The sequence below is a fragment of the Coturnix japonica genome, chromosome 1 (assembly GCF_001577835.2).
Source record: "Coturnix japonica isolate 7356 chromosome 1, Coturnix japonica 2.1, whole genome shotgun sequence".
Classification (NCBI taxonomy): domain Eukaryota; kingdom Metazoa; phylum Chordata; class Aves; order Galliformes; family Phasianidae; genus Coturnix; species Coturnix japonica.
In genome coordinates, this window is record NC_029516.1 from 107,508,113 (window position 1) to 107,532,204 (window position 24,092).

The window sequence follows — 24,092 nt, forward strand, 5'->3', positions numbered from 1 at the left end:
CGCCCGCCCGCCCCGCCGCAGCCGCCGCCGCGCTCGGCCCAGTCGCGCTGAGAGAGGCCGCGCCGAGCCGAGCGCCGCCGCCCGCCACCCGCACGGTAAGCAGCCCGGGAGCGGGCCCCGCCGCCCGGCCCGGCCCGGGCCTTCCCCTGCCCGCAGCAGGCCGCGGCGCAGGCCCCGAGGAGGCCGCAGGTAGGCCGCGCCAGGGCTCCGGCACCACAGCGGGCCGCACCGCTCGGGACGGCGTTTTCCGCGCGCCCGGGGCGGCCCCGGACGGCGGAGACGGCGGCGGGAGGGGGGCGGGAGCCGAGGGGGGAGGTTGCGGGCCCGAGGGGAGGCGGGCGAGGTCGGTGCCAGGCCCCGGGCCCGGCCGAAGGGGGTTCGGAGAGTGTGTGGAGGAGGAGACAAAATGGCGGCGCGCGGGGGGGGGAGGCGGAGGGCGCCGGGCGCCATCTTGAATTAATCGTTCGCCATAGTCTGCGCCTCAGCGCGGCCCGGCCGGGCCGGAGGGGGGAGCCCCTGGCCCCGCTCTGCTCTGCGCGGCGCCGGGCCGCGGGTTCCGCAGAGGGACGGCCTGCCCACCCCGCCGCTCCCCCGCCTCTCCCTCCTCCCCGCCCGGCAGCTCAGCGAGTCGCGGGGAAGCCCGACGCTTTCCGGCCCGCGGCCTGGGCCGGGCGGGGTTTGGCGCGGCCGGCTCGGCGGTGGGAGGTTTGCCCTCAGCGTCCTGCCCCGCCGCCAGCGAGGAGCCAGGTGAGGAGGCGCAGTGTGCCCGGCCCTGTGGGCCCTCCTCGGTTGTGGCCTCTTCTCCTCCGAGCTGACCGTCCCCTCTGCTGCACAGGTCTCCAGCACAGTGGAAAGTAGTTTCTGAGGGACGCCCAGGACCGGTTATATCCTTAACGTAGATTTTGATGAGCGTTAGCTTAGGTGTCGCCCGGTGCTCAAAACCTCTGTGAAATCACAGAATCACAGAATGACCCGGGTTGGAAGGGACCTCAAGGATCATGTAGTTCCAGCCCCCCTGGACAAGGCCTCTTTTGTAACCAGTTTCTGCAAATACTCACATCCCTGAACTACAACAAAGAGAAAAAGACTTGTTTTTTGGTTTTTTTTTTTTTTTTGGTTTTTTTTTTTTTACCGTGCCACAATGAAAACAGCAGTGCTGATTCTCCTGCCAAAACTGAGGGAGATGCATGAAGAAATAAACAGCAAAATGATTACACTGTCATCTTTGTAACATTGTTTTTATTCCATTTAATCACCTCGTTTTGGTTGGGGGTTATATCCAAGATAAGGATTAGGTGCTGCAGGAGTCTCGTTTTTAACCTTTGGTGTGTGTGATTGAGAGCACGTGTGCACATGGCATTCTCTGTAAATGGGTCACGTAGGGAGAGTTCTGATGCCGCAGCAGCGGTGTAGGCTGAACCCATGGTGGTCTCATGCCACCACAAAGCTTCGGACAGCTCAGGGCTCCGCTCCAGTTGGGCCATGTGAGGCCTGCTGGTTTTTTAATGTGTTGTAGCAAAGCATGATGGGGACGTGGTTGTGGTTGTACTCAAGTATTTTTAGTGTGGGCTGGGGCTTTTGGACAAGAATGGGAAATGTTGCTGTTCTTGGCTTTATTCTGGGATGAGAGTTTCACAACGTGGGTATTTGGTTCTTTTTTTCCTCTCATCCTGGATGAACAGATAAACTGTTCTTTCCTTAGGAGTACACAAAAGAGTAGTTTGTATATTTCTTTATACTAAGGATGGCTTTTCCAATGTCTCCCCCCCACACACCCCACCTTTTTTTTCCCCTCTAGTTTCCCGCTCCCTATTTTTTAGCTCCAATACTGTCCATTTTGCTGCATATTAAAGGTCTTTATAGAGTTAATTTCTTGCAAGTAACTATTTTTAAAGTTGCCCTCTCTCTTGCCAGCTTGGTCATTTCTTAGTTCACCTTGATTACCTCGCTAGGCTTATTAAGTCAAGGCTTTTATTTGTGGCAAAGCTATTTTATGTCTGCATTGCTTTTCTAGACTGATTGTATATTCAGGAGGAGTTGTATGGAAAAGGCTGTATTTTGTTTGCAGAATTCATTTTATTGCTTACAGCTTCATAGTGTTCATTCCACAAATGCGTTTATTACTATTTGTCCTTTCACTTGAAAATATTGCCTCGATATTCATAAAACCAAAACCAGGCAAATCTCTGAACAAATACATAAGAGTCAATTTGTAAGAAATCCCTGCCTTTACAGGTCAAATTAGGTGTTTTTAGGGTTGTGTTAGTTCTAAATCTACATAACAACACACCCCAAACAAGTAAAAGGTGCATGCGTTTAGTTCATTGTAGAGATGGAAACCCACTGCTTAGGTACCTGGGCTTTTCCCATTCTAGTTAGAAAAGCAGATCCCAAATCACTGCACTTTGAGCAAAGAGCCCTATAGATTCAGCCATTGAGAAGGACCAGGTGTTCTCTCTCTGGGCACCTGCTTCTCTTGGAGAGTTTTGGTTCCCAAACCAGAACTGGAAATGCCTTCTGTCTGCTTCACTGCCAGAGCCCGCTCCTGAGGTAAGTGTTGCTGGAACGTTTTGAAGAGCTGAGAGGAGTTTCTGCCCTTCTTGAAACCTTGCAGGATGAGCTGCTGGAATTGCTTCTTAGCCTTAAGATAGAGTTTAGGGCAATTACCGAGGAATGCAAAGGTATTTCGGTGTGGTGTGCTCGCATTGAGGTGCTTTGGTATTTCTCACGTCATACAAGAGAGGTCTCACCACAGAGTCACCACTGGGTGCAGAACCACCTTCCTTTGTGTGGTGAACCTAGGAGGGCTGCGCTGCTCCACTGATCAGATGAAGAGCAAACAGGAAGAAGCTCAGCATTTTTTCATGCGCTGCTTAGAAAGTTACACCCTGAAGTGCTTTCAGGATACTTTTAGGCTTCCCCCCCCCCCCCCCCATCTGTAAATAAATGCCTGGATGATGTTTGGGCTGCAGAGTTTGAATTAGGCGCCTTTAATGTATTAAACAGTTTACTTAAATCCTGTTTTAGATGCCTGACTTCTCTTTTGATCCTTTACCAGCAGCACACGTTTCTGTTTGTGACTGGGAGTCTGTGCCTACTGGAGCACTTTGGAAGCCTCTATGGCCCTGCACAGCTGTAGGGTTTTGTGTACATGGGTTTGCTGGCTGGAGCTGGGTACAGAGTTCGTTGTGGGAAACCATATGTAGGAAGAGATTGAGATAAAATGCTTCTTTTCCTTCTTTGGATACCAAAGCATAGATGTGTGTCCTTTTAAAGACTAAGTCTTGAAAACTCAGTTGCCTGGGAAGCTTCTCCATTAGGTTTGTGTAGAACGTGGGCCTTTATTTTGCAGTGTTATGCCCCTGTAGGTAAAAAGAGCTGGCTAATACAGAAGAGGCTGTGCTAGTACGCAGAGTATGCAGTTGAAGGTTTGCACAGGTGGCTGTGTCTTTGCAAAATTACATCACGGTGAACACCACAGAGACTTGCTGGTTTTAGCAGCTGTCACTGGGGATGTGGGCAGCAGTGGTAGAGAAGCGGTGTTGGGTATGCTCTGAAAGCTGGGATGTGGTGGTGGTCTCCAAGTGGAAGAGCACAGACAGTTGGAAGGTGGAGAGCATCACTTACAGAGACGGTGAAGGATGTGGGGAAAGGACAGGATAGGGAAAGTAGGAGTGCGTGAGTCATAAGCAGTGGGAATTTGTGGTGGTCGGGTGGGTGGCGAAAGCAGGAAATAGACAAAACGGATGCCAGTTCCTCCAGTGACTGGTGGTGAACTGACACTTCAAGCTGGTTGGGTTCCAGTTTATCAGAGGGCAGCATGAATGGTAATAAAGCCCTCACAAGCATAATCGTAAACAGTGTCTTGGCTTTTCTCTGAAACCTGGACATGATCACTAGCTTCTGATGGGCATTGGAAGGAGGCCTTGAGTTCTCACCAACCCTTAACACCTCTGCCTCCTGCTCAGAGAATCTCTAGAAAGCTGATATAGTTTTGCTACAAATTTATGTGTAGCAGGGTTTTGTGTGAGCTATGGGAGCGTACTATAGTTGTAAACTGCAAAGAGTAAGTGAGCAGATGAGTGAGTAATGGACAATGTAAATACTAAGATGCTAGAAGTTAGAGTTCAACAAGAATAAGAACTGAAAACAACACTAAAGATGGCTGTGTGTATGGGAGAAATTTGTAGCAAGTTCGCTGGCCGTGTTCTGATAGAAGTATACAAATTTGGGCAGGAATAAATCTTCAGTATTGATTGCATGAAACTTTGTTTCTGTTCTTGTTTCTCTGGCCCAGCAGAAGTTGATCACATCAGTCAGACTGTTTGCTACAAATGGCTGTTGCAACTTTTGTGTTTTTATCCTCATAAAGACTCACGTAAATGTTAGTTGACACAATTTTGTAAAGATGATGATTCTTATGGAAACCTTGGGCAAAATCTTAATGTTTTTTTCGAGGCCTGTTTGAAGGTAGCAGCAAAGCTGGGGGATTCCTGTCACTGAAAAGTGGCTGGGGGGTGGGAGAACTGCTGAAGTCTGTGTTGTCCACTTGTATGGAAATATTAGGCAGCGTTCTGCTGCCTCTTGCTGGCTCAGTGCTTATGAAGCTAGTTGTCTTTAAGTGGAAGTTTATGTTAGATCGTATTTTACCCAACTAGGTTTGCCTTATCCTTATTACAATGCTTATATGCAAAGAGAAAAACACAGAGTAGGGTTTTGGATCTAGTTAATGTAGTTAGAATTTTGACTTTGGGTGCCGAGTGGCTCTTTTGCTAAGAGTGAAAGTGTTACATGTTGAAGAAAAGATGACATTCTGTTGACAGACTTACTGTGACTTTTGGCAATTTTGGAGAACCGGTGATATTCTAAATTGAAAAGCAGATTGGTACATTGTGGTGTGGCGTGTGCATTCTAAATATTCATGCATCTGAAGTTTGAAAACCCCTGGAGTTATACTCTGGGTACAGTTCACATTGTAGTCAGTTCCTGAAATGAACTAAGAGGAGTAACTTTCTCTTGGCTATCATATACTCTTTCCAGTGTATGAAAGGGGATGAGGTGGAGGTGAAGTGTTTCAAATTGCTAGCTACCTACCTTTAACTTCATCTTATTGACCTTTCCTGATTTAGGAACATTGTATCCCCTGCCACCCCACAAAAAAAACCAAAAAAACCAAACCCACTTGAATGTGGACTTGCCCAGGCTTTGTCTTCTTGTTGTTGTTAATAAGGTAATAAGGAAATCATCATATTTACGTATCACTTTATCACGGCTTTTTCTGTTCTCTCTGTATTTCTGGGTTATTGACGAATGGCCTGGGATAGTCAAGAGATTGGCCTCCTCATACTGAGTCGTGAATGTATGGTGTTTTGGAGTAGTAGTTCTCGAATGCCAAGTAAATGTACTCTGAGTGATACATGGGCTGTCTTCAGGTCAACAGATGTTCTCTGTTCAGTTTCATGTGCCCATAATTTCAGTATTTCCTGTGATCAATGTTGCACAGGCAGAGACAACCTTCTTACCATAATGCTTATAACTTACATAACCTTTCTTCTTTGCCTTCTACAGACACTGTGACTGATGAGAGTTAAAGGCCATGGATGAAGATGGGCTTGAATTGCAGCCGCATGAGCCAAATGCATTTTTTGATCCAACAGGTCTGTCGGGAGATAATACATAAATAAGAATGTACACACCAGATGCTGTTGACTGCTTTTAGTTCATGCTGTCTTTGCTTAAAGGTGCTATGCTTCATCAGTGCTTTTGTAAAGGGTCATCTCTTCACATTTTCATCAGCTTTTGTTACTCAAAGCAGTACAGATGAGCTACTCTTCTGTGAAGCAATAGTTATTTGGACTGGGGGAGATCCTAAAAGCTGGTAACCTGTTCATCTTAGTTGTGTTACCACCTACTGAGGATTTGTTTTATCAGCTCCCGTATATCCGTCTGCCTGTTTTAATTGCTTATAAGCTACTACGATGGTTTTGCTAAATGGCTACATAGTATCAAAGCTGAAGCAGAATAGAAGTGATTTCAATATTAACTGCTTCATCTGAGTTAGTTTTACATCGTAAATGTTAATTGTATTTTTCAGGAGCTGATGCCACACATATGGACGGAGATCAGATTGTTGTGGAAGTACAGGAAACAGTGTTTGTTTCAGATGTAGTCGACTCAGATATAACTGTGCATAATTTTGTTCCTGACGATCCAGATTCTGTAGTAATCCAAGATGTCATTGAGGATGTTGTCATTGAGGATGTTCAGTGCCCAGATATTATGGAAGAGCCAGACGTATCTGAAACTGTCATTATTCCTGAACAAGTGCTGGACACAGACGTGGCTGAAGAGGTTTCTTTGGCTCATTGCACTGTCCCAGATGATGTTTTGGCTTCAGACATAACAGCAGAAGCAATGTCTATACCAGAACATGTACTGACGAGCGAGTCAATGCATGTACCTGAAGTTGGACATGTAGAACATGTAGTTCATGATAACGTTGAAGAAGCAGATATTGTCACCGATACTCTGGGAACAGATGTTGTTTCTGAAGAAGTCTTGGTGGCAGACTGTGCATCGGAAGCAGTGATCGATGCCAACGGGATCCCTGTGGAACATCAAGACGAGAAGGGCAACTGTGAAGATTACCTGATGATTTCTCGTAAGTGTCTTGGTAAAGCCATCAACACTTTTATGATATGAGCTTGGGTGATACTCAAAATGTGTGAATGAAAGCTTACAACAGAGTCAAAATCGTTTTTTCTATATTATTGAAAGAAATGCAGGTCTCACTAACGTGATTAAATTGAGGTATCTTTGAGAATGCCTACCAGCTAAAACATTGGGTGAAATTAATGGAGAGAACTACTGGCAAATGTATGACTGGTTACAGATATGAGCAATAGAGTAAGAATTCCAGTAAGCTGTATGTCGTGTGCTTAGTAAGCAGTAAAAGAAAATAAATGTGACATTGTTGGGAAAACCACTTATGTACCGGTTACGAAGGTTACTGCCGAGTCAATAAGAAAACCTAAAGCTTATTAAATGGAAAAGGGGGAGTCAGAAAAGTGATTCTTGGAAGCCTGAAACACCAATTTATCCTTGTCTTTTATTTTTGTGAAGGCCTCTCCTTCCTCTCCATTTACAGTTAGATACAAACAGCAGCATCTTTTTCTTTGCTTTTTAGGATGTGGTCTTTATTAAGCAGGGGACAGAGCTGCTAATTAAAAGAGCTCATAGCTGAGAAGCAGTTGTGAATATCTTAGTCTTTGGTAGAACAGTGGCACGATGCGTTTGATTCACATTTCAGAAGGCTTAGAAAGTGGGCAAACACATCGTGTTATCCATCCTTTTTCAACTGAGGATATCCATTAGTGTGAAGTAGAGCCTGTTCCAAGTATGTTACTTGTTGCAGTGTTCACTTAGTGCAGCACCTGGGAACATCAAGCTGTCACTACTGAATGTGTTTTTCATAGAAATAGAAAAAGCTTTGTTAGGCTGATACGTTTAATTGCAACTCCAGGCACTTCACTTTTGTCCAGCATTCAATAACATGTTGATGAAGCATGCTTTTTGCCCTCCTTCAGTTACCTTTTTTTCCCTTGTTTTTCTTTTGCTTTGGCTGCTTCCTTTGAAATGTATGATAATTTGTTTTAATTTTGTATTCTGTGCTTTTGGATTTTAATGTTGCTTCTCCTTGCCTAAGATCACTGCATTTCTTAATTTATCATCTCTTGAGTTCCTTGAGTAACCTTGTGCTGCCATGTTTTGAGTTTATATGAAGTGCTGTTAACTCTGTTATGTGGGAAAACAAATGGGATAATGCAATATGTGAATAACACAAGGTATTGTAAAATTAATCTGCAGGAACTGAAGTGGAGAGAGAGAAGGGATCAGGAATGCTGCTCCTTGCAATATTGTGTATCCAAACTGATAATTCTCTCTGTACAATACCCTGCATTTCAATGAAGCTTTCCAATTCTCGTCCCCACTTTGGTCAGATGAAATCAAGCTTAAATCCTTCTGCACCTGCAGCATAGTTAGGAAACAAAGTGGATAACCCACTGATGGAACTGAGACCTGGCTGTAAGGGCCCTGCTGGTGGTCGTTATGTGTTTCGTATCCTCTGCTGTAGTTCTTCCAAATGCTGTCACACCTGCTTCTCTGCTCACCCTTCCCCTGCAGGTTGGCATCCTGCAGCTTGGACAGCTGTGAAACCTCTGAGGCTGCAAGCACAGCAACACTTGGCATACCTTGTCTGCATTCATTTAGGGGGGAGGGGTGGATAGAGTAGTCTCCCATTCAGCTTTTCTGGTGTAGTTATATAGAGGTTGAGGACTGAGAGTGTTCCTTGATGCCATGTCGTGTGATCCCTAAAATACCCAACCAGCTGGGAAGCCTGTTAGATGTAGGTGCCTTCAGCAGTTGGTACCTGACAGAAAACAGGAATCTGATTGTTGTGCTGGGATAGTCATAGTTTTTTAGTCATATGTTTCTCCATATGTATTTCTATGCTTTGATACTTTATTTAGCATTAAATTCCCCTTTATTGTCTTTCAAAGTAGTTTCTTTACATTCAGAACCTTAAATAAGGCAGCATTTAAAACATTTGTTTTTATTACCAAGCACGAATCTTCTTTATTTGCATTTAAAATGTTAAATATGTACGACTGCTCATTTTAAAGGGAAGTTCCCTATTACCACCTACTGTGTTTAAAGCCTGCAGAACGAGTTCTTCTGGTTGCAAAGTCAGAGGCTAGTGCTTTCCCATCAAGTAAAGGCAATCTTCCCAAATAGTCTCTTCGTTGTGTGGAAAACATTATCTGAATTCATTTCCTTTCCTTTTCTTCTTTTGCATCAGCGGTTGTGTGTGTTTATTCATTTTTTCTGTCGACTGTCTCAGTTGTTCAGCCATAGGTGGCTTTTAGAAGGAAGTCAAATCAACTCTGGTTTTTATTTATTCATCTTCACCTGTAAGTTCATGCTTGATTTTGGCAAACCTTCTTGAGCTGCTGGGGTGGATGCTGGAATACCATTTTGTCAGCCGTTACAACAGCCAAGCGTGGCTGCTTCCCAGAGCTGGGAGGTAGTTCTTGTTAGGGATGGTTTTACTCATCTTCTTTTCTCTGGCTGCTTGTAAGGCAGGCAGTGATGCTTTGGGTTCTTTCTGTGGCCATAGGTTTTGCAGTCAGTGTTGTTGACAGCAGGTCATAGACCCGACCTTTTTGCTATCTTTTTCCTGTCTTTTGGCTTTCTTCAAATGTTTGCATTATTGTTCCTGATGAACTGAGCCTACACACATTTTTTTCAAAGAAGATAATTTCTTCACTTCTATCTTGAAAATACTGGTTTCAGAATGACTAATACGTGTGTACATTAATGTTGCATCTCTGCCTTTTTTCTTGGTTTCACACTGTTTGGTATCTTAAGTGAGTGTAATCTCTGTGGGTTCCATTGTGTGACTTTCCTTCAATAAACTGTTTTTCATTTCCAAGATAATGTTCCTTGGCACAGCCTCTGTTATCACTTGCTCATTGTTATACTCACCTTTTTTTCTTGGATGCTTTGCCCTCAAGCCTGTTTTGGTCTGTAGTAGATTTGGGACGCAGGAGGGCTGAGTCAGGTATATGTTCATTCATCAGAGAATGCAAACTGCTACTAATTAGTATCACAGAATCACAGTCACAGAATGACCCGGGTTGGAAGGGACCTCAAGGATCATGTAGTTCCAACCCCCCTGCCTGGCAGGGCCACCAAACATACACCTTTACTAGAATCAGGTGCCCAGGGCCCCGTCCAACCTGGTCTTGAACACCTCCAAGACGGGGCATCCACAACCCTCCTGGGCAGCCTGTTCCAGGGCCTAACCACTCTCCTAGTGAAGAACTTCCCCCTAACATCCAACCTAACTCTTCCCTCTTTTAACTTAAAACCATTTCCCCGTGTCCTGCTATTGTCAGCCCTTTTGAAGAGTTTACTGCCCTCCTGGGAGTAAGTTCCCTTCAGGTATTGAAAGGCTGCAATGAGGTCAGCCCGCAACCTTCTCTTCTCCAGGCTGAACAAGACCAAAGCTTGAAAAGGACTCAGGGAGGTTTGAAAGTCAGTTCTTTCATGTAAGGCTTAGCCCATAAAGTTTGATCAGGAAAGGATTGATTGTGTTCTGACTCACACCCATCCACGTTGTTCGGTAGCAATTCTGAAGGCCTTTAAAATCATCTCTCCCCATGTAAAACAGTAATGGTGAGATAGGTGGGAGTTAGCAAAACCAAAAAAAACCAGCACTTGCTGGCAAAGGAGAGTTGTACTGTATTAAGGAAATCGAGGTTTTTGCTTGTTTGATTTTATTTATTTATATTTAACAATTTGGCAAAGTAAGATGCTTGAACTAGTTCCAAACGACAAAGACATTGTACTCTGGTGTTCTTGTATTTAATTGCAATAAAAACAGCGAGGCACTGAGTAAGGAGCTTTGATCAGAGGAGTGTGGGGAGAAGGAAGGGTCACCTTGCAGAGGTTAATTGGACTTTTAGAAAGTTAAGTCATGTATCTAAATGTCAGGTCCATGTCCTGTGACCAAGTTAGGTGCATCATTGCACGCTGTATCTGAACTAATGCATTTCATCACAGGAGTCAGAATCCAGGATGCTCAAGGAGATACAGTAATGACTGTGACATTTCCTAGGTTTGGGGGAAGCACATCTGTTCTCATCCATGGATAACATGATTAGGTTGAAAGGAATGGATCTTATATACAGAGCCATAATGTTCGTGCTTTCACTGGTGCGATACCATAGTTGTCTTGTGCCATACAGTTGACATCTAATCAAGGAAACAGAATCTTTTGGTTTGCTTTTCTGGTGTAGGTAGTATAAATGGGTACCCCCCTCCTCACCTTTGTTTAGGCTGCCCAGGGAGGTGGTGGAGTCTCCTTCTCTGGAGATATTCAAGACCCGCCTGGACGCCTACCTGTGTGACGTGGTGTAGGGAGCCTGCTTTGGCAGGGGGGTTGGACTCGATGATCTCTAGAGGTCCCTTCCAACCCCTACAATTCTGTGATTCTGTTTTTCTCTCGAGGCTCTTAAAGTTGCAGAAACTTTTTCCTTTCTGTGGGGTAGAACTTGTTGCCTTGTGCTTTGCTCGGCCTTCAGCAGGGCCCCAGCAGTTGTTGCAGATGGGCTGCTCAGGAGGTCACCGTGAGAGTGAGGGAGAGTTTCCTCTGTTCACGTGTTGCCTCGGTGCTCTCTCTGTTTTGTGGTCTGGGGAGCAGAACCAGAAGGGTGAGTGAGAGTTAGATGCTGAGGAAATGCTCCTTGATGGCTGCCCTGAGGGGACGTTCAGACTCTTAAGCGAATGCTATTGCTCATGTGTAATGGCAAGGCATTGAAATGAAAATGGAGCACATTTCTCTTTTCCCACAGGTTAGGGAACCTACTTTGCCATTAAAGGAATAATTGGATGGTAAAAAAAAAAAAAGTGGGCTAGGAATTCTTTGTTATCAAGCGAGGTACAAGTGAAATGCTTGTACCACACATAACTGAGTGGTCTGTCTGGGGAATGCAGCACGCTTTTGATTATTTCACAAGAAGCAAGAGAGTCAACTGTGTCCTTTGTGATTTTGAATAGGTAAATAGTTTGTTTTGTGTATTGGAAATATCACTAATCGTATTTTTTTTCTAGTGTGTGACTCCAGTTTAGTAACAACCTACTGTGTCTACTTGAAAAGAAACGGTCTCTTTATAAGCTAAACTGATGATTTTCAGTCAGATGGGTTTTTCTGTGTGTGTTCTGTAATTTCAAAGAGGAAGATGTACGTGGGATCCTTTAATGGACTGTGAGTTTGAATGAAAAATGTGAACGTCATTGGAGCTCCAGTTTTTTAACGTTGATCAGTCAACTAGTTATGAATATGAATAATGTTCTGATTGTGTGCTGAGATAGGTGGCAAATGTAAAAACACAAGGAAAGCGTCAAATAGAAATCAAATTTCATAAATGCTACCAGAACGTTAAGGAATCGGTATAGTTTAATGCTTATGTATATCCATAGAACAAAGTACTGTGAAAGTGGTGCTTAGTGTGATAGATAACCCCTTCTCTTTTGCCTTGTTTCTCTCTTTCTGTCTTCTATTCCTTTTTCTTTCCATGGCCCTTTTCTTCATGTTCCCTGTTTGTTACTATACTGCAGATGCTACTACTTTTTCAGGTTCTTCAAGGACTTAGTTTTTCATTTCTTATCGTCTGTTGGAGTGATTATTTTTTTTCCCTTTCGTATGAGAAAAGTTGGCATAGTACTTCTACAAATCAATTCCATTACGTTTGAATGGTGCTGTTAAACAATACTTTGATTGAGAGACCAGGGAATATTCGGCATGGAGAAGACTGAGGGGATCTTATCGATGCTTATCAATATCTGATGGACGGATGTTAAGAGAGTGGGGCCGAGCTTTTTTTCAGTGGTGCCTGGTGACATTAAATGGGCAATGGGCACAAACTGGAATGCAAAGTTCTGTCTGAACGTGAAGAAGAACTTCTTTACTGTGTGAGTGACAGAGCACTGGAACAGGCTGCCCGGGGAGGTGGCGGAGTCTCCTCTGGAGTGCTCCAGTACTGCCTGGACACTTTCCTGTGCAAGCTGCTGTAAGGAACCTGCTTTAGCAGGGGGCTGCACTGGGTGACCTCCAGAGGTCCCTTCCAACCCATACAGTTTTGTGGTTTTAAAAATACTGTTGGATATGGAGCGAAGTCAGGGATAAACAAACAAGAAATTGGGTAGGGAACTTTATTTTAATCATGTTGTTGAAACGTGCTTTTGAACCTTGGAGAATTTACTTCAAAGAATAAACAGAGTATATTTTTATAATCTGGAATTCTTCTGTTGTATCAATGTTATGAGCAGATACTTCTATATGTATTCTGTTTTTGTTGAAGGAAACCAACCTGTTGTGTACAGTGCATGTAGGTTTTTCTCTTTAATTGCTTCAGCCATAATTTTCCTTCCCTGAGTCTATTCCAACATCAGTTGAACTTGGCGGCAGACCTCCCCTTTGGCTTCAGTGGTGTAAAATCAGTCTACGCTGATTTGAAAGCCTTCCAAGTACACGTGTGTGACACTGGTAACAGCCAAGTTAAAGGAGAGCAACTACACATATCTAATAGGAACCAAAGCAAGTCTTTTTGTCAGAGTTCCAGTGAAGTTTGATGTTTCGTGTGTATACCAAAGAATTTATAGAAATCTACTCAGTGACCAAGTGCATGTACTGTAGAGCTACGTTTTTAATGTGATTCAAAACAACATCTTAAGGTTTTACTTCTGAAGTGCTTTGGGGTTCAGTTTTGGAGGATGTTAAGCTGTCCCTTGCCATCAGTTGTTTAAATACTGCTACTTAGGAAGGAACTGTAGAACTGTCACAGATCCTGAACTTGGAATAAGAGTCTTAAGAATTTTTTTCTGCTGTTGTTCTTGTGAGGAGAGAGAAGCTAATTTATTTTCATGATCATTAATGCATTTAACTTTATCCCTATTTCTTTTTGAGTAATGGTGCTGTGTTGAGGGCTCATTCTTATATACTGTCATGTTTGATGCACAAGACAGAATGCATGCTACTTTTATCTAACGTAAAAGCCAATTAATTCATTCACTTCCTCTCAGGAGAACAACAGTAATGATCTTCTGAGCCTAAGTTTTTTATTTTAAGTAGATCTTCAAGTAGGGAGAAGATTTGCAGTCACTGAGTAGTAAAGTTGTGATGTAGTTATGAGGGTAGTTTTGTGTGTGCCAGTGAAACGAGCATGCTGTATTAAAGTACTTAAGTGCTAAGCATGGTAGCTAAAAATGCTGCAGCAGTTGCTGGACAGTTCTTACGCTTCTTTTTAGTGTATGTCTTACACCTTCATGTTATGAATCAAAGCTACAGTTGGCTCTGAGGGAGCTAAATCTGCCTTTAAACGTAGTTGAGAGTGAACTCACCAATTTCAAAGGCATGTTGTCACATGAAGAATTCTTAAATAATCTCAGATCTGTGAGAAAGTTGCGGAGCTTTTGGAACTGGAAGATCATGCAGAGGTTTTGAAATACTGGATTGCATTTTGTTAACGCATATTTAGCATTTTTTTCTTGAACACCCATGCTTGGTACAGTAAGATGGTGTGTGTGTGCGCATGTGCCTGTGTAGAGTGCGTCTTAAAAATCAGAAACGTGTTCCTTAGAAAACTGGCTGCTTGCCATGTTTGTGTGGGAGGCCTGGGCAAGTTATGGCAGTTCATGCTGGAGCTGGGTGTCAGCTCACTTCTGGGAGGGAGAGAAGAAAATGTGAGATGATAATCAGGAGTGTCGATAGGACCACAGTATAAAATCCAGCGCAGGTCCCTCTGGTAATGGTGCTGTGAGTTGGATAGGTGCTGCAGTGTGAGGGCGGTGCTTTGAAACTGAGTGGATGAGAAAAGGTGTTGCAGAAGAAGCATTAATAACACCACCTTGCAAGAAACCAGACTGAACTGGCAGTAGTGCCACTTGCATTAGGGAGAGTCAAGCAGTAGATAATGCTTTGGAAAAGAAATGGTTAACAGTTTATTAGACGCAAAGGAGAAAACAGCTGAAACTGAGAATAAGTAAAATTACACCACAGAGTAAGTACTAACCTGCTGTTCCTTGCTACCACCATCTTGCTGCAGACCACAGTTTCATAGTAGTGTTGCCTGGTGTGGTGCTTATGCTTCTTGGCATGCAACACACTTGCACTTTCCCCTTAACTAGAAGATATGGCTTGAATTTATTTGTTTACTGACATTGATTTCAAGGATGTGAAAAAGAATTATGTATGGGTAGGTTATTTTTCACAATGTAATTTTAAACCGCTTCCAAATTTGAGAAATAAATTTTTTCATAAGTCTGTCTGTATATGGCTGGATAATTTTAATAACTTGTTTTTGTAGTGGATGATGCTGGTAAGATAGAACATGAAGGTTCTGCTGAAATTACCATGGAAGCAGAGTCAGAAAGTGGATCTTGTAAAGTGGATGGCATTTGTCCAGAAGTCATCAAGGTCTATATATTCAAAGCAGACCCTGGAGAAGATGATTTAGGTAAAACATGCTCATTTTAGAATACTCCAACCTGACATGTGAAATTTTGCATTATTAGAGACGGTTTCTCTCAAGTCAGCTGTAAGGAGCTGTGGGTCTAAATGTGAAAGAGTTGCAAACTTTCAGTTTTCTGCAGTTTAGAATAGAATTTGAACAAAATGTATTAAAATATTTTGTCCTGGTCTTCCTGATTAGGGGGCACAGTAGACGTTGTGGAGAGCGAGCCAGAAAATGATCATGCAGTTGGCTTACTTGATCAAAATAGCAGTATTCGTATTCCAAGGGAGAAAATGGTTTACATGACCGTAAATGATTCTCAGCACGAAGACGAAGATTTAAGTAAGTAGGTGGCTTTCATTTGGGAACAGGGATTTTCACTTTCAGCAGTACAGTTCATATTAATTTTTTTCTTGATTTCTGTTTCTCTTAGATGTTGCAGAAATAGCCGATGAGGTTTATATGGAAGTGATAGTAGGAGAGGAAGATGCAGCAGTCACCCACGAACAGCAAATTGATGACAATGAGATTAAAACTTTCATGCCAATAGCATGGGCAGCAGCTTATGGTAAGTAATATTCACTGAATTCTTCTTGGTGACACTACGAGAAAGTACTGGGTTGGTTTTTGGAGGGCAGTGGAGCATCTGTGCTTTTGTACCTGTTTTAGTCTAGGAATTGTTTCTGAGCATAATGAGGCTTAAGATTAAAAAGAGAAGAAGAGAGGAGCTGTGAAACAGGCTTCTTTCTGTTCCTGTTTTATCAGACCTTTTCCTTCATGTTGTCATGATGTGGAACGGGAAGTGCAGAACCTTTCAGTCAAAAAATTGCATCTCAAGTACATTTGTCTGTCACAATTTTAGTATACATTGATTGGGAACAGGACTCTGTGTCTTTTTATTTGGGAAGAAAAAAGCAGATGGAAATATGTGGCATTCAGTGTAACCATGAAGAGCATCGCTGACCTTTAGCTTGGTTTAAGTGTTTTCTGGAAGGAACTTATAAATATGTGATTTCACAAAAGGAAATAACTAATTAATAAAAAAGATACTGGAGGGATACATCACAGAGACGTGAGAATATTTATTGAACATTAGTATCTGAGCACCAGCTGGTGCTTAAACCGATCTCCAAAACTCACATAGGCTGGTAGAGTAAAATCTCATCTTAGAAATTTTGCCTTATTGCTCTCATCCTCCTCCTGAATGTACTTGGAGTAAATGAAGGAGAAGAAATACCAGAGTAGAGGACAAAACTTAGGTCATGTGTCTGCATGATGTGAATTTTGGTGATGGTGTCAGTAAACCACTGACAGGGAAGTGCTGAGAATGCAACACAGGGCTGGAATCGTGGATGTAAGTCAAGTGAGGGCAAGATTTTGGGGAGCAGTGTGTGGTGGAAAGTGGTTAGGAGGTGGATGGTAACGCACCCAGAGCCTTGCCTTTGGCTGAATGTTGTTGAGCATAGTTTCAGTGCAGAGGAAAGGACAGAAGTCAGGTTGAGTGGGAATTCAAAATGAAGTTAAGTGAACTCAAGAACGGTTGTAGGCGGAATGTTCAGTGATTGAGGAGAACTAGGAAAAAATTGAGCAGACTGCTAAGAACACAGAGGTAGAATTTGAAGTGGAGTTAAGAACATAAGAAACAGTAGAGTGAGTGTGTCATCAGTGGTAAGCAACCCGACATTCAACTTGAGAGCTGGTGGGGAAGGGAAGAAATAATGAAGCATGAAGGCATGAGAATGGCTGAGGTTTGTCATTTGCGCTTTGCAGAGCTCTTCTCTACTTCAAGAGGTATTAAAAGTAGACAACAAATGGGATCTTACAGTGGCAAACCTGTTTCGTTGCTGTATCATAGCAGAGCCCCATTCTTCTATGTATTGTATTCCAAAAGCTCCACACTTTTATCCTAGTATTAGAAAATGTTTAAGGCTTTCTTTTCTTTTTTTTTTTTTTTTTTGGTGTGTGTTACCATCTAGAAGGACTCTTTATACAAGAAGGATTCTTTATACACCTACTGCAAACTGTACTGTCTGTGTGTAAGATGTGAAACTTTTTTGTTTTCAATGCTTACATCATTTGCCATGTTTGCTGTTCAACACTTGAGCTAGCAGATAGATAAGAATCTTCAGGCTCTGCCCATGGCTGTTACTGGTTTTGATTCTCTTTGCATTCAAGCATGAAATTACATTCACAGCACTCTAATGAAGAGAAGAGCTATTGAGCATCTTATGCTGTCTCCCACTTTAGTCTTTCTGTCTTGTTTGTGTGCTGTTCTTTTAAACACAAAGGTCTGTGAAGCAAAGGTGGTTTTCTCTGTGTTACACATGCTTTCTGTTCCCTGTAGGAATAGATAAATAATAAATACAGAGGAGTGCAAAGAACTTGCAGTGTAATTTGTGTGTGAGTTTATGGGCTGTTTAGAACAACTGACTGATCACAGTTTTGAAACATAGTTTGGGAGCTTTAGTGAGGCAAATTCAGATGCCCAGAAGTGAATGAGAGCACCTGTGGATGTATTTCAGGGCTGTTGAAGACCATCAGGTGCAATAAACACTGTGACCTGTTCATATTTACTGATGTTAAACATCTGGGGTGTAATTAGTAGCCAAAGAAATGCAAAAAGTGTGCACTTAAACTCTTTGCAAAGTGGAAAGCCTTTCGTTCACTCCTATAAGTTGTGTACTGTAAAATTAGTTTTATGGAGCCAAGGCTTCCAGCTTGATACTGTAGTACAAAGCACAGTTCATCAGCTACATACAGAGCAGTTTTTTAACTCATCCTGTATGTTAGAATGGTTTAATTAAATGTCAAAACAATCGTTTATCCTTTTCTTTTTTGTAAGTAGCATTATAGAGTGTGTTGCTCAAATAATCTGTGGTGTGGTGACAAGAGGTAACCTTTAAACTTGCTTTATTAGGTAATAATAATGATGGCATTGAAAGTCGGAATGGCACTGCAAGTGCTCTTTTGCACATAGATGAGTCAGCGGGACTTGGGAGACTGGCAAAGCAAAAACCAAAGAAGAAAAGGAGACCTGAGTCCAGGCAGTATCAAACAGGTGAGTTATGGCTCTCTGCGTGCTTGTCCGTAAACAAATGCTTTGCTGATAGGATGTTTAATGCCATTTACAATGAATACTTGGAAAGTTGTTTTGTTGGAAACACTTCTAGATCATGGAAGTATGCATATTTTCTTCTGAAGGTTTTCAATAAAACAGTATCATAGCAAAAGGTTAAAAAAAAGAAAAGAAATAGATGAACTTAACTTGCCGTACTGATAGAAATATGTGCCACATGTATAGAAAGTAACTTGTTTGTAAAGATAAGGTTAGATTGATAAACAGTACTAAGTAATAGTACTTTTAAAAAACCTTTTTGTCTTCGTTGAAATTGTACAGAACAATACAGTTTGTTACATCAGCTCAGCTAGTAACTGGTAAATATGAGCGTTGTATTTTTTTAGTGGATAGCTTTAATAAATGCCCTTTTTAAACTGTGAAATAAATTGCCTCAGTGTTCATTCCAGTGTTCTTACTTGCATCTGTAAGAACAAATACACTATTTTGGTGTTATTTGGTTTCTGCTACTGCTGTGTTACATTTTGAAGGGTTTCTTTGGTCTGATAAAGTTGAAAAGGCACACAGCTTTTCTTTTGTAGCCCTGCCTTGAATTATCCGAAAAGTTTCTTTCCAAACCATGACTTAACCGTAGGAGTTCTGTTTTGTCTAGCTCTGACTAAGTAAACCCAGCAAGTCTTAATTTTCAAGTTGGCTTTTTCTATTTTCAGCTATGTATTCGGTTCTCTTAAAACACTGTTGAATAAGAGAGCTTTTTAGCGTGCCTAGACAAATTTGGTAGAAGCAAATCAGGCTGATGGATCAGAGCAAACAAGTTCCAAAGCTTTGAGGTGTCTGTGTGTGAAATGTGTTCTCATTGATCCCTGCTTGGTACCTCTTCAGATCATAACTGACAGATGGCATGAGAAGGAGGTGTTAGTTTGGGACATGGATTGTAGTCAGTGATAGGTGGCTGAACAGCCAAACCTGCAGATTCATGGAAGGTCAAAGATGGTGGTGTGATAAGCTCACTGTGTGATGCTGAATGAGCTGCCTGCTGCTCTTTGCAATGGTATTGGCTTTTGTGTGTGTTCAGTGCATGACCTCACAATTACCTGAGCTGAAAATCGGTCGGATGATGCTTTGGTTGTCTCCATCTGAGATCAGTATTTCCTTTCTCCTGATGATGATAATAGATGAAAATACTAATTCTCTCCAATTCTTCTACTTAGCCCAGTAACAAGCTTGGTAATTGCATAGCAAAGCATGTGTGCCTGACTCGATCTTATTTAGCGATTCAGCTTAGCGTTAAGGTTGAAAGAAAAGAATGGACTGAAGTATAGAGTTGTTGAAAGGGTTTCTCTGTTGTTTTTCAGCAATAATCATTGGGCCCGATGGTCATCCACTGACAGTCTATCCCTGCATGATTTGTGGAAAGAAATTTAAATCTAGAGGTTTCTTGAAAAGGCACATGAAAAACCACCCGGAGCACCTTCTTACTAAGAAAAAGTACAGATGCACAGACTGCGATTACACTACGAATAAGAAAATAAGTTTACATAACCACTTGGAGAGTCATAAGCTGACCAACAAAACAGAAAAGCTTATTGAGCGTGATGAGTGTGGGAAAAGCTTCTCTCACACGGGAGCGTTATTTGCGCACAAGATGGTGCACAGGGACAAAGGAGTGAATAAAATGCACAAGTGCAAATTCTGCGACTATGAGACAGCAGAACAAGGATTGCTAAGTCATCACCTTTTAGCTGTCCACAGCAAGAACTTTCCTCATATTTGTGTGGAGTGTGGCAAGGGATTTCGTCATCCGTCGGAGCTGAAGAAGCACATGCGAATCCACACTGGTGAGAAACCATACCAGTGCCAATATTGTGAATACCGATCTGCCGACTCTTCTAACTTGAAAACTCACGTAAAGACTAAACATAGCAAGGAAACGTCGTCCAAGTGTGATATTTGTTTCCAGACTTTTTCAGATACCAAAGAGCTACAGCAGCATACGCTTATGCATCAAGAAAGCAAAACACATCAGTGTTTGCATTGTGACCATAAGAGCTCAAACTCGAGTGATCTGAAACGACATATAATTTCAGTCCACACAAAAGACTATCCCCATAAGTGTGATATGTGTGATAAAGGCTTTCACCGGCCTTCGGAACTGAAAAAACACGTGGCGGCTCACAAGGGTAAAAAATTACACCAATGCAGACATTGTGACTTTAAGATTGCAGATCCGTTTATTCTGAGTCGCCACATACTCTCAGTTCACACAAAGGATCTTCCATTCAGGTGCAAGAGATGTAGGAAGGGCTTTAGGCAACAAAACGAGCTGAAAAAACACATGAAAACACACAGTGGCAGGAAAGTGTATCAATGCGAGTACTGTGAGTATAGCACTACAGACGCCTCAGGCTTCAAACGGCATGTTATTTCCATTCATACAAAAGACTACCCTCACCGATGTGAGTATTGCAAGAAAGGTTTCCGAAGGCCTTCAGAGAAGAACCAGCACATTATGCGGCATCATAAAGATGTTGGGCTGCCTTAAAGTCTCTTTCACAGACTTACGGCTGGAATTGCAAAGGAATTTTGCCTTTCGGGCAGTTAGCTTATTTTAAAGCCAATCACCTGCGATCACACACACAGACACAGACACACACACACAGGAGAGAAAAAAGAAAAACCAACAAAAAAATACCCCCATACTGTGCATTTGATTTGTTGCTGTATAAAAATAGGATTATTGCTTCTAGTTGACTTTTATACCTTTTGTTCAATAGCGTGTTCTGAATTCTATTCAGTTTGTTTAATAAATGAAGAAAAGATGGCAACAATAAAGTTGCATTTAATAAAGTAAACCCTGTCTCTTAATGAATTTTTCAACCGTAATAGCTTAAGTATATTTATCTTACTGACCTCGTTGATACTCACAGTGTCCATGTTAATGCAGTTTTGTTGTGAGTTTTAAAACTATGAAATTTCTCTTGCTGAAATTGTCAGAGGTGTGTATGAAATGGGGAATTGTAACGCTAAAGTCACTAGGGCCCACCTGATTGTCTTGTTCTGACTATACAGACTTTGTGGCAAGTTAACTGTGTTACCTTTAAGGAGTTACACGTCAGACGTTATTGCGGGAAAGCTTCTGCATTTTAATTCAGGTTTCAAAGATGAAATTTTAAAATGGTTTGGGGCATTTTTATTATTTTTTAATCGCATTTAAAAGTACGCTCAAACATGCTTGTTGTTCTGTGCTTCTTTGTCTCGGAAAGGTTTGCGTGTTATAGAGGAGTTGGATTTTACTTTCAGTTTACTGCCGGCTTGGTATTGGAAACATGAAATACTGTTGTTCTGTTTGCAAAGTTGATAGGTCGCAACTGTCTGTATGTGCTGATAAATGTACCTCCGCTGTAATGGCTTTATGTATGTTAGCATTTCTTTGGAGGAACGGTGCGCTGTTTGAGTCACGTTTCTATTCTGAGATGACTTAAGAATAAAATTTAAGACCAAGAGGTGCCTTGATTTTGGAAATGAGATGCTGACATTGAGAGCTTCAGAGGGGTCGGAACGGGGCAGTTGCGTTCATAAGGAGTAGAGGTGTTTTTGTGTAGCTGTCCTTCATCAGAACAATAACTTAGGGCAGTAGCAGAACTGTTTCTAAATGGAATGTTTTTCCTGAGCCATCAGCAGCTGTGTTGAGCTGCTGTTTATTAATGAGTACGGCATCCAGAAATCAACCCAGTTCTTGTAGTCTGTTTATAAACAGCTGGGAGAACATTACAATTATTATATGCAATTTTGCCACCTGAAGACTATTACAAAGTACTGCTGTATCATTTGCTAATTGCAGAGTAAATAAATGTACAAAGTGTGAAGTCATGTACGTTAACAACAACCGCTGGGCAAAAATAGAAAAAAGGATTTAATTATAAGCCAGATTTTAGGGCCCAGGCCCGCTCCCCTTTCTCAGATCCCCCCTGAAGCTGCCAGCTGGCTGTGCATTGCAGAATTTGGACCCAATTTGGATAGATTTGGAACTAACCGTTCACTAACTAATGGGTTCAGGGCCCGTCCCAGTGCTTTCCCTTGTTTGTAGGCAGGCGAGTGTCCTGTTAAACAGGAATTTCAGTAACCATTTCGAGTTTGGGGCCATAAAGGGACAAAGGTTTCCTCTCAGATGTGCACCTTCTAAACGATCTGTATTAGGTTTTGTTACCGAATCCTTGTGTTTCACCGTAAGCTTCAGTACTTGTGTCTGTTTCGCTGGTTCAGGAGAGCCTAAAGCCACGTCCCTGCCTTGTACAACGCTGCTGCTTTGGATGCTGCCTACCAGTGCCCCCCGGGCTTGTGCCGCGTGTAGCCCCGCCAGCGGCTGCCCGTCACCCTTTGGTGCGTGGTGCTGCTCTGCGCCTTGGCTGAAAGCCGCGCTGCAGTCAGTGGATGTTCTGTGTGGCCGTAGCTGTCCGCCTGTCGCCCACGGGTTGCCAAATGAAATGTGTTAAAACACACCGGAGGTTCTCCACGCGCGTCTCTTTACAGAGAGTCCCCTTCTTTGGCTTCCCCCCTCCTCGTACGTTCAGGCATTTTCTCACTGGAAACCTGAGAAGTGTACAAAATGTGCATAAATTCCCATAGGATTTTAGCCATTTTTGACTTGATTTTTTTTAAATAAGCTGAAAGACAAAGAACACAATTTTACACATTTGTTTTCCTCTTATGTAGCCTGGAATCATACTCACACCTTTATTCTTTTTTTTTTTTTTTTTTTTTTTTAAGCACAATGTCGAAAGTTTTTTTTCTTAATTTTTTTTTTTTTTTAAATAATTGAGGGTTTTGTCAAGTGGAATTTTGTAAAATGTATTTGTCTGTATAAAGAGCAAATGGAAATATAGTTATTGTTAATGTACTGACATTAGTTACAGGTTAGTTTGAATCCTTAAATAATTTGCTTAGCAAATGCTATGAATGGATGTTTCAGTTTAATGTTTAAAAAAGGTACAGATTTTTACAAGGACATACTATAAATTATTGTTCTGTAGAAAACCCCCCTGTTAAATATTGTATACGTCCTTCCCTTCTGTACACTTTGTAAAAAAGACAAAAGGAAAAAAACGAAGTACATAGAATCATATAGGGATGTGTGACATTATTGTAACTGTGTACTTGATAATAACGTGAAAAAATAAAATTCAAAGTATTTTCCTGTTAACGAATGTTGGGTCTATTTGATGCCGGTAACCGAGGCTGAGTGTTGGGAGGGCTTCTGAAATGGGTCCTCCCGCTGCCCCGTCAGTGCTTAAGCTCAGTTGAATTAAACAGTGTAACCTGATGTCATCCAACTGCCCCCATTAACCCGATCGCGGAGCTGCTGCGGAGTGCCGCTGCCCTCTTGACCTGTGTGAAACAGGAGGAGGTGAAGCGTGGCTGTTGCTGGCCCAGGTGCCCTCAGGATGTTTGCTCTCGTCTGGTGCCGTGAGGAAATGCTTGTTCGCTCCTCATCTTGTTGTGCCGTACAGCAAGGCTTACGTGGGGCAGCTCTTCATATTACCAAGCTGTGGCTCAGCTGCCCGCCATCTGCTTTTTCTGTTTTCTCCATCCTCCCATGCTTCTCAGCCACTTATGGAGCCAGCAACGCTCCGGGCACTGCAGAACGCACACATTTGTGGCTGCTGGGAGTTAGAGGCAGGAGCAGTTGCTGCTTCTCGCACATGCGGGCTGGCAAACCCTTCCCTCCTTGCATTCGTTCAGCCATAAAAGCCTGGCTGCTTGGCTGCCAGCCCAATGGAGCTCCCCTGGGCGAGGTGCCCGCAGCCACACCAGCAGCAGGGCAGGCAGCAAAGCTGGGTGTCAATCAGGGCTTCCTTGAAAGCCTTACTTGCCATTGGAAAGCCTAATTAGGAAAACGTGAAGCCAGCTGACAGGTCGATGTGTTTCACTGGCTTATTAAA

At 42.5% G+C, this 24,092-nt stretch overlaps 1 protein-coding gene across 4 annotated transcripts; it reads left to right on the plus strand.

Moving 5' to 3' along the window:
* The first annotated feature begins 9 nt into the window (after nt 1–9).
* ZFX (zinc finger protein X-linked) lies at nt 10–23,353 on the plus strand. Of its 4 annotated transcripts, none has more exons than XM_015885629.2 (8): nt 10–95; nt 5,569–5,657; nt 6,095–6,661; nt 14,931–15,080; nt 15,276–15,419; nt 15,511–15,645; nt 17,995–18,135; nt 19,509–23,353. In XM_015885629.2, the coding sequence occupies exons 2-8, from the start codon at nt 5,597–5,599 to the stop codon at nt 20,693–20,695; spliced, it is 2,385 nt and encodes a 794-aa protein (XP_015741115.1). In that variant the 5' UTR covers nt 10–95; nt 5,569–5,596; the 3' UTR covers nt 20,696–23,353. The 4 variants fall into 4 exon arrangements, with proteins under 4 accessions (XP_015741115.1, XP_015741129.1, XP_015741137.1 ...); XM_015885635.2 differs by lacking the exon at nt 10–95 and adding an exon at nt 97–189 and having other exon boundaries at nt 19,509–20,695; XM_015885643.2 differs by lacking the exon at nt 14,931–15,080.
* The last annotated feature ends 739 nt before the right edge of the window (nt 23,354–24,092 follow it).